The sequence below is a fragment of the Oenanthe melanoleuca genome, chromosome 3, assembly GCF_029582105.1.
Source record: "Oenanthe melanoleuca isolate GR-GAL-2019-014 chromosome 3, OMel1.0, whole genome shotgun sequence".
Taxonomy (NCBI): domain Eukaryota; kingdom Metazoa; phylum Chordata; class Aves; order Passeriformes; family Muscicapidae; genus Oenanthe; species Oenanthe melanoleuca.
This window is the reverse complement of record NC_079336.1, coordinates 22,403,955-22,414,295: the sequence shown is the minus strand read 5'-3', so window position 1 is coordinate 22,414,295 and position 10,341 is coordinate 22,403,955. Positions and strand designations below refer to the sequence as shown.

Sequence of the window (10,341 nt, the reverse complement as noted above, 5' to 3'; positions counted from 1 at the left end):
TACAGATGACAACACAGCCTGTTCCTTGGACAGCCTGTTCCAATGGCATCCCTTTCAGTGAAGAAATTTTTCCTAATATCCAAAGTTTCACTGGTGCAACTTGAGGCAATTTTCTCTTGTCCTGTGACTTGGGAGGAAAGATCAATCCCTACCCATGTACAATCTCATTTCAGGCACCTGTAGAGAACATTAAGGTCTTCCCTCAGCCTCCTTTACTCCAGACTAAACAACCCCCCTTCCCTCAGCCATTCCTAACAAAACTTGTGCCCCAGTTTCATATACATCAGTTTTATATAAACTGATTTGTCATTAGTGTGTACTTATCTTACTTTAATACAAGTAAGAAAGCAACAGTAAGAAAGGACTCTGAGGTTTCAGTATTTATTGCTAATTATTCACCCATGCATGCAATTTTTCAGGACTATTTTTAACTAAAGCAAATTGAACAGTGCTTACATGAACATTGATTTCATTCACTGTAGCATAATATACAATCATGTCAAATAAGCTTCAAATACACAGCCTCATTTTATCAGTGTCCAACTCTGCTCCTCAGCGCTTTCAATGTTTTCTTCATGATTGGTGCTATTTCTTCAATAGCAAAACAAAGAGACTGGTTAGGATTACAGCTATGAGCAACTTAAATTGGTATTATAGGCAGAAGGTTAAAACAATTAAATTGATCATCTTAGGAAATGCCACTTACTTTTGGTAGGCTTCTTTCCATCTTGAATGATGACACATGAGCTAGAACTTCTGCTGCTGCCAGTAAGTATCAGATTTGATAATGTGTTATTTCTGTCTCTCATTTCTAGAATCCCTGCTCTTTTAAAAGAAGCAAGTAAGAAAAAATTTAGCATTTAATATCAAGCTACTATTTGCTCTGGCTCATTTTGAAGAAAAAAACCAAAACCAACGTCCTGATTGGATACATTTAAGAGACTATATATTTCAAAATCATAGGATAGGTTAGAAGAGATCACACAGATTACCATATTTTCCATTTAAATTCTTGAACAAATATTGCATTTATAAGACTTCATGTCTCTCATTAGTATTTAAAACTAAATGATCAGAGTTTGTGACAAATCAAAATGGCCAGCAACACCACTGTGATTCATAATGTCCTGTGCCCTAGTTTGCACCTGGTGTTTATTTTCCTCTTTGAACACAGCTGAACTGCTAACTAGCTCATTGACAGAAAATTAGGGTGAATATTTAAAAACAAAACCTCTGTGACTGACTAGCAAAAGGCACAATAACTAACTAATCATATTGGAATCCTCAATCAACAGGACAAGGACTGAGGCAGATGCATATACAGAGCTGATGCCTCCTGCTGAAGACCATCAGCCCAACATAACATTAAAGTGTCAGCACAATGTCACCAAGAGTTACCAGCCCTGTGCTCCTCAGATCCAGTCACTGAGGATTCTGCCAGCACTCAGTACCACAGCACAGTAAGTGAGAATAACAGCCTGCTAAGGATCTGCATGCTTGCATGCAAATCCTTAGCAGGATTTTTTAGCTCTTGCAAAACCAGCTTCTCAAGTAAGAATTTCAACTGTACAAATTCTGCAGCTTAAAAAACCAATAGGTCAGAGCAGTGAAGTTTAACTCATTGTGCCAAAACAAACTCTTTGGTTCTCAAGAAGGAAAACCAATTACCCTCTTATGGCTTCTTTCATGTCTGAGGAAAAATAAAATCATGTAAGGCTTGGTCTACATCATTCAGTTACTGGTCCAGAGATTACTGGAACCCAAAGGACAGATGTACTTGTATGCTACTGTACTTGAAGCACCTAAACTAGGAAGGCAGGTCTGTCACAATACAGAATCAACCTCCCATAGAGCAGCTGAAAGCAAAAGTGCAACCCAAAGTGCCTTAAGCTACTGCCTTGGTGGGGGACTATCTTTTCATTGGCAATAGCAACAGTATGGAAAGAACCTTCCAAATCACACCAGCTAAAGGCAGAATTATGAAAATTTATCTGGTAAAAGCTGAGTTTAAGAAAATTCTTACATCCAGGCTGCCCTTTCTAACCCATACTTATAACCACCTTGAGCAGCAAGGCTGTTCAACTAAGCTTCAGAAATTCTGAAAAAAAAGAGTATGAAAAGTTCCTGAGGTTCATTCTGGTCAGCTGTATCACACCAGGCAGCTGACTGGGATTCTATCAAAGCAGAAGGACATGTGAGGCTACTAGGCAGGTTTATAGACCCAAAACACCAACAATGGAATTGCCCTAGGATGCCAAGCAGTTTTAGTGTAATCTGGAGAAAAGAAGCACCGTCTGCTTACTCCAGCTAGGAGGGTGAATTCACTGGCACTTTTGGGAAACGTGCATTGATAATGCACACATGGCAGAGAGCACACAAGATTTAAAAGGCAAGTTTGTTTCTAGCTACTAGTCACTTAAAAAAAAAGGAAAGTAAAAGAGTTATTTAGAACTTTAAAATTATTTTGCAAGCACGATTTTGAACTGACAAAGACACATTCAAATTAAAAGCACAGTACATAGCACTTACTTGCACTTCTCTGTGGGATGAAGCTGGATGACAGGTCCTGCTCTCCCATGGATTTCTTGCTGTTGGCAAACGCTCCTGGATGGTTTTGCTGCACCAGTCACATAAGCCATTTTTACTTGCCTGCCTAATATAGGAGCAAGGAGCAGAGGATATATGACTTTTCATGCCCTTTATGTCCAAAACGCTTTGCATTGCTGCTTAGAATCCTTAGTCCAACCAGTAAGGTAAGATTTGCCTAATGCATAATATTTGCAGGATACACCAGAGTATTGTATTAATGGACATGTTTATTTTTTAAACAAATTTTAATTTAAGAGTAACAGTGTTTGTTGCTGATGATTTCTCCTGGAAGCATAGCATTACAACTCACTGCAAACAAATCACTAAACCAAACATATTGTCAAGAACAACAGAAAAGACTGGGTTTGTAAGTGGAAAAGCTAACTGGAGATTTTACCTTTTGGTTTTTCAGACTGAGCTGAAAGAATATTTTTTGTAAGGATCTTCAGTTTTTCTTCTCTCTGATGAAACAGTCTGCAGTACATTTCACGCCAAGACTCGTATTCCAGGAGGCTCTCATTTTTAAAGTCTCTTTGGCAGTGTTTCTTCCACAAGTGGTCAGTCTCTTCTATAAACATCTAATTCAAACACAAAATATCTTAAATCAGAGATTTAAAAAAAAACTTTAAAAATTTTCAATCTTACCTGCTCTCTGAGCCTACAGACACAACCCAAACCTCTGGTGGAAGAAGGTACAGAAGAAATCCCACCACATGTGCTGACACAGATAGCCACACCATGGCAATACCATGCAGGGACACTGACTACAGCCTGGAAATCACACAGCTTCAAGCAGCAGAACTGGAGTCAGTGAGCCATGCTTACAGGCTACACTTGTGTCATATCACAGGCTCAGGCTACTCCAGCTCTCAACTCGAAGCACACAGAGAAAAGGATAACTTGCCCTATGAAGGACTGCACGCACACTCAGAACATCAATGTCCAAGTGCACCATGCACCTCAAGTCCTGACAGGGTAGGTAAGAAATCTATCACACACAAAATCCCACCCCAGCTACTTCCTGACCAATTTTGCAGCTTTGAAGGCTTAATAGTTTATAACTTGAAAACAGTTGGTTCTGACTTTCCCAGCTATTTCAGAGGTAAATACCATGGTCATCTTTTTTTCTTTCTTATTTTTAGAAACAGAAATACTCTTCTATACACACTCTTTTCACGTAGTCATCAGCAGTAATTCTCCTGAATGTTTTAAACTTGAGAAAGGGAGGCTTGATAATGACAGCTGAATTCAAGGAAATCAATATGCAAGACAGAAAACCAGTGCAGCCCATGGAGTTCTGGAACTCTGTGGTTCCCCAAATTTAACAAGGCAGAATTTACCGGATTACATTTCTCTATTCGAAACAACTGCTCTGGTGTGCAACGTGTTAGCACAGGCTCAAGAATTTCAAAAGGCACACCTCCTGCTTCTTGTAGCACTACAAAAGAGGACAGTACTTTCAGTATCTCACTTATTTTACTCAATGGGTAACATTACTCAGACAGTTTAAAAATAAAAACACAAGTTAATTTTAGTAAGCACTAGCACAACATCCAATGTCAAGTTATGAAAATATTTATAACTCAGCAGTTCCATAACTGACTAGCAGTTATACTTGAGGATGGATAAAGCATCTTTGGATAGTCATTGCCCCATCTTTACTGATATGCATCACTTCCTCCCCTGCCTATGCAAGGAAGAAAATAATGTCTTGATCAAAACAAGCGTTGGGGGAGGGGCAGAATTTTTAATTTATCATTTATAGGACATTACTTCAAGCAAACCTGAACTTTTAAAAATTGTAAGCTTTAAAAACAAAGCAACATTTTTGCACTGTCACCATTCCATTTCTGCAAGTGCCTTTCAACCTGCTGAAGGGAGGGACTATATATTTTAGTAGGCCAGTGGCTGGCATGGAAAAAAACAATCTCATATCCTTAAAGTCACAAGTGCTGCAAATCCCCTGAAGTACTCACACTCAATATTGTTGTGAAGCATGCGGACACACTGCTCGTACAGCGTCAGCATCTTCGAAAGGCAGACTGCCTTAGAGCCAGAGTAAACCTGCATTTTAGAGTTCAGTCTCTGTCCAGTGAATTCAACCATCTCACTGACTTGCTGGGGTGCTTCTGCAACAGGTGCAACAGACACTGCAAGCAAAACATCAGGCAGTTTTCACAATGCTTTAAACATTCAGCTCTGAGATAAACAGAAATTACTTTTACTTACATATACAAAGTATTTTCTTAATACAATGTTACTACATTACAGCTGGGACCCTTGCACATACTGTAAATTGCAGGAGTCCATTCACCATCATATAACTCCAAGATGTACACTGCAAGTGAGCTGCACCAACTCAAACCAGTCTTACATTAATTATCTCCAGTCTACAAGAGTTGTATTCACACCTCGATTGCTCTGTTACCCATCTACAGAACCTTACTAATCCTCCTGAATTATCCTAGAGAAGCCAGAAGCTGCAATAGCAGCAATGTATCAAGATCACATTGGTAGGAAACCACTGAAAAATCTGGAGAGCTGCTAGGGGAACCACTGGTGCTTTATGTCACCTATCTATAGTGATGCTAGTAGTTCCTATACCAAAGCTAGACTCACCGTCTCATATTTGTTTTATCTAAGAAAATTTCTGATACGGCTTTGCCTATTCCAAGGTATATACAGGAGTAAAGATAAATGGAGCCTGTAGAACTGCCACTTGATTTATGCCTTCTCTAAGTCTGTGGTAATCTTTCTCAGCATTCCTTGATTCAACAAGCCATACGAAGGAAGGCCTTGTAACTCCCTTCAGCTTCAACATGATTTCTACAGATGAGAAAGTGAGGCCCTTCTTAGCCATGGACTGATGAGCTAATACAGTTTATTAGAAAAGGGGATAAAACTTTTCTACACAGAGCTGTAAAAACCTGCACTCTTTCATATTTATCAGCCTTGTGTATTACTTACCTGTAAAGTCTGTAGCACATGGGGGAGATGATTCTGAGATGCCTGGCAGAGTTTTAGGTAGTGGAGTATTAAGAAGCTCTTGGAGGGATACCACTTTGGCCTGCACACAGTCAAGGAAAGATTGCTTCAATGTTATAGATTTGGGGTTAACCAGGCTTAAAATAAACTACAATAAAACCCCCAAACATTTATGCAAATGCCAAAATTAACTAGGATAACTAGAATTCATGCTTTTCTACACTCACAGGATTACTTTTCAGTATATCCTTTCATACCCCACTTACCAAGACTATCCCACAAAAGGAACTTAGTGGGACATCTGCAGTTAGCACACAAAGATTAAAGAACAGAGTAGACATGTAGAGCTAATGGGCTTTCAGATAAATCACTACTGAGGCATGCAGTGAATGAGTCAAAACTGCATGACAAAAGCATAATTCTAAAAGACAAGAAACAGCTTTATACCTGGTCCTATGAAGTCTCCTAGATCACACTCAGTAAGCCATTTAGTCTAAAACGTTCACAGCTAATCCCTTGAAAACGGATTTAAAGATGCAAGCCTGTTAAATATGGGTCCCTACAAATGGATCAGGTGCAACATGTAACTTGGGTCTCAGGTATCTTCCAATTTCAAGTCAGGCACTTACAGGCCAAAACTTGCATTCCCTGCACTTCACTTAAGTTTCTATAGTAAATTTTCACATCTGCTTGAATATCTGAGGTTTTTCCTCAGTTTATCTTAGAATATCATGCATATGCCTCTACATTAATATTTCCCCATCTGGGACAGAAGATACCACATCCAGATCACAGATCTTCCATAATAAAAAAAGCCTAAAGCTTTCACATCACAGTGAAGATATAAATCTGAAGATAACTCTGATTTCCAGTACACAAAAAGTCTTCATGTAAAAGACCTAATTAACACATATTTTTGCATACACATTTTCTCAGAAGAGCTACTTAAGCTTTTTGCATTCCAAGGGACTAGGACAGCTCAGATTAAGAATATGTATAATCTAGTTTTATATGCAATACTGTGGTTTACCTCAATGCATTTAAAGAATGTTCAGTTCCACTGCAAACTTTAACATTCACTATTAAAGAGCAACAGCATCTGACAAAAGGACTGTTGTATACACAAAGAGCTGCAGCAGCCACAAACTAGGATGGCCAAGAAAGAAAAAAGGTGAACGTCTTTCCAAAAGGAACTGCCTTTGCATTTTGCAAGTCAAATGCAGATTAGCTGGTAAGGATCAAACACTATTGTATATTGAAAATAATGCTAAAATTACAAGTAATTGAATTGCAAACTGTATCTCTTTTTTCCCCCATTATTGCAATTACTGGCAACTGCAATGCAGCTAATACAGTCATGCAATCTGTTCCTTAAAATAAATACAGAAAAAATTCACTGAAATTAAAAGACCAAGGCACTTGCTTGTCTGCAGTTTCTCACTTCTGTAGTGGTTTACCTTTTTATTGGGAGTTTCTGATTGACCACTCTCACATTTTTTTACATCTTCAACTCCTTTTGCCCGAGAAAGTTTTGAAGTCTTTAGTGGTAATGAGCTGTTCTTCTGTTCACTGCACATTTTTGGCCGTGCACCTGTAGAGCAAGCCTTTCTCTTTCTTTTGTTGGTAACCTCATCATAAGTAAGATAAGATTCAAATGACATGGCAGGGGGTTCAAATTCCTCATCACTAGATGATTTGGCTTGGTCTTTCATGACCAGATTTTGTTTTAGTTTCTTCACACATTTAGGATTTCTCTGTTTGGAAGCATCCTTACTAGGCTTTTCCTTCAGGGGCAATAAGCCTTTATCAGCTGCAGAGGAATGCTGCTTTTCTGAAATTTTCTTGCTCTCTGTGGAGGTGCTCTCTTTGAACTCACTTTCTTTAGCCTGAGAATAGGTACCCTGGGAAGCATGCTTAGAACCACTGCTGCTACATTCTTTATTGTCACATTCTTTCAGAGACTCGGAATTTGTACTTTGAAGGGTCTTTTCACTACCAATATGCTTCTTATTCAATTTTGTAGAAATGGGAGCACTATTGGAACTTCTAAAGGCCAGTACAGATGTTTCAGGTTTCTCTGAAGGCTTAATCTCCTTGGAAACAGAAGATTTTGTCTCACATTTTTCTTTTTCATTATTTTTTCTTCCTCTGTGATCACTGCAATAATAAAAAAATTACATCCCATTCTGCAGCTGATGCTAAATTCTAATGTAAACAATCTGTTTTTCTGATATTAGTAAAACTAAAAGCATAAAATCACACCATGTGTCATAGTTTCACAAAACCCAGAACTTAGTTTTGCGCTGTGTTCTTATTCTTCCATTATCAGTACAGAATCACAGAGCTCTTGGGTCCAGCATTGCTAAATATTGAAACAAAAATTGATAGCAAAATAAGTGGGAGTAGCGACATAACCTTGAGCAGGAAAACAAACCTGGCAGTACTATCTGCTTATAACATGCTGGACACCACTTCTCACAAAGCTTCCCTGCATGCTTTATAACAATGACTAGGAGACAGAATAATTTACAGCATGCTCTGTAGGTGATACAGATTAACACATCAGCATTTATGATTTCCTTATCACAGGTTCTGGTATTTTACTTTCCTGTTGTTTGAACAACTTCAGACTTAAAACACACTATGTAGTCAAATTATTCCCTTGGCTTTCTCAGCTTAACTGTCTGGAACTGTTGGAATTCCACCAAAGAAAAACAAAGGAGAGAGGGCTTGGTCATGGCAGTGGTGGCTGCTCCAGTTTCAGAAGAAACTGCATCTCTTCACTGTGCCTCCTCCAATGTTGGAAGGCCCTCTCACTCCAGAAGAACATTACAAGAAAAACATTTATACAACCACATCACTGGAGAGCTGCCTTATTTAACCACCACCTCTGAGAAGAAAGAGCAAGTTCCCCAATTTCCTGAAGTGCAGAGCAGTGCCCATCATGGTTTAGTCCCATTTACACCAGCTGGGACCTAAGAACTTGTGCCAGGCACAAAAAGCAGCTGAAGTCAGAGTGCCAGCGGGCTAATTGACCAATAATGGTTTGATTGTTTTCTTCATATTTTACAACTGCATTCTCATTTCTTGCATTCAATTCCCATTCCAATTCAATGTACATTTGTCACTCCAAACACCCTTATAAGTTTACAATCAGTATTTTAAAACTACACTACAGTATAATTAACTTTAAGGAAAAAAGTTACCACCTACCTTTTACTTTTTGGAGAAAAAAGCCTTTCCCATTGTTTTAACAGGCTTTTAGCTACATTCCCAGCAGTGGCATGTTCCCTAAAACTGTTAACTGTTTTGTCTATGCCAGTTTCCTGTTGAAGATAGTGCAAGAAAGATGGGCAGAATAAATCATAACTCTCATCCCAAATAAAACCTCCTCTAAAACTGCTACAAGCAGTATTAGCCTAGTATCCAGGACAGTCTTATGGCAGAGAATAAATTCCCTCTTTATAATTCAAACAGAATTGAAGGAAGTAGTTATTTATAACGAAATATGGGGGGGGGAATGCATGCTTAATTAATAAAACTAAGATAAGGGATTTTCCTCCATTAAATGTACATATTTCAGGAATTTCACTTCTCAAGTGCTTAAGCCCACTAAATGCATCAATTCAAATTTCCTTCAGGTTTATGAAGTGCTTTTGAACACGTTAGAGAGCAGACATGTTGGGCATGGAGTAATATAAAATACATTTCAACCAGCAGCACAGGGTTGAAGGGTCAGAGCAGCAGTTATTTTCACAATATCAGTGTGTCTTCAAGTCTCACTCTAGAATGTTTTGTTTAAGCAAAAATATCTTGCAGACTTTTAGTGTCTGTAGAATCACAGGTGATTTTAATCCTGTATTATCAGTAATTATCTCTGATTCACAAACCTCACTTTTAAGATGCATGCAAAATATGAAATTCACTAGGTTCACTGCAACCTGTGAATGCTCTTGCTAACTAGTGAAATTATCCTACTGTGAAGTCCGAGCTATACACGTTACTGCCACAATCTGCTCAGCCTCTAGAAAGGGCTTCCTTAAATTCACTTCAAGTATATTTAGCTCATGTATAATTTGAGCAACCTGATTTGGTAAGTCAGTTATTGAAAACAGATGGAAGAAATCTGGTGGGACTACTTCATAAAGCTATTTATGTTCTTCAAATGCATTAAAAATATGTGGAGCCCTCCGATGTAAGACATCACTTTCCTCTATTTGACTTGAAGACTTCCATCAAAGTCTGTCCCATTATAAAGCATGCAAAATTTCTGGGAACATGAATCATCCACAACTAATAATTTTAAACAACTAATTGCAATATGAGGTGATGTATTTTTATTTGGAAACAAAATAAACATTGCTTCATTTCAGTAGAAGTCTGCTAGTGTCTGGGCAGGCAAATGCCTTTACCTGAATAGGCCATACAAATATCTTGGCAACTATATTTTTCTTCTTACTCTTCAAAGAATTATCTCAAAAAACCCATTTTTCTTCTCAAAACACAGACACATTGCTTATAATAGCTAGTAGCTTCACAGACCAGTGTGAGAATATCTAATACAGAATTTGATAGTATGCAGCTTGGATGAGGATAAAAGCCACAGGAATCATCATTTGGGATTCCTGTTCTTTAAATGCAAGAAACTACTTCGAGCTGCTAATGAAAGATGGAGGAGTTAGACAATTGACCTAAAGAATGGTTCACCCATATTTGCTTTAAGCATTGATTGAAGGTAGTTTTACAGAGAAAATAAGCCAACCTGAT

At 38.3% G+C, this 10,341-nt stretch overlaps 1 protein-coding gene across 1 annotated transcript in view; it reads right to left on the bottom strand.

The window, feature by feature from the left end:
- Positions 1-429: 429 nt before the first annotated feature.
- The window catches only part of LOC130250585 (elongin-A-like), a 22,645-nt gene continuing 12,733 nt past the window's right edge, over positions 430-10,341 (bottom strand). The window contains exons 2-10 of the mRNA XM_056486401.1: positions 8,788-8,900; positions 7,032-7,731; positions 5,557-5,656; positions 4,566-4,739; positions 3,930-4,027; positions 2,987-3,167; positions 2,530-2,653; positions 707-825; positions 430-591 (exon numbers count right to left, since the gene is read on the bottom strand). Coding sequence (XP_056342376.1) covers positions 533-591; positions 707-825; positions 2,530-2,653; positions 2,987-3,167; positions 3,930-4,027; positions 4,566-4,739; positions 5,557-5,656; positions 7,032-7,731; positions 8,788-8,900 — 1,668 coding nt within the window. The 3' untranslated portion in view covers positions 430-532. The remainder of the gene's footprint in view (positions 592-706; positions 826-2,529; positions 2,654-2,986; positions 3,168-3,929; positions 4,028-4,565; positions 4,740-5,556; positions 5,657-7,031; positions 7,732-8,787; positions 8,901-10,341) is intronic.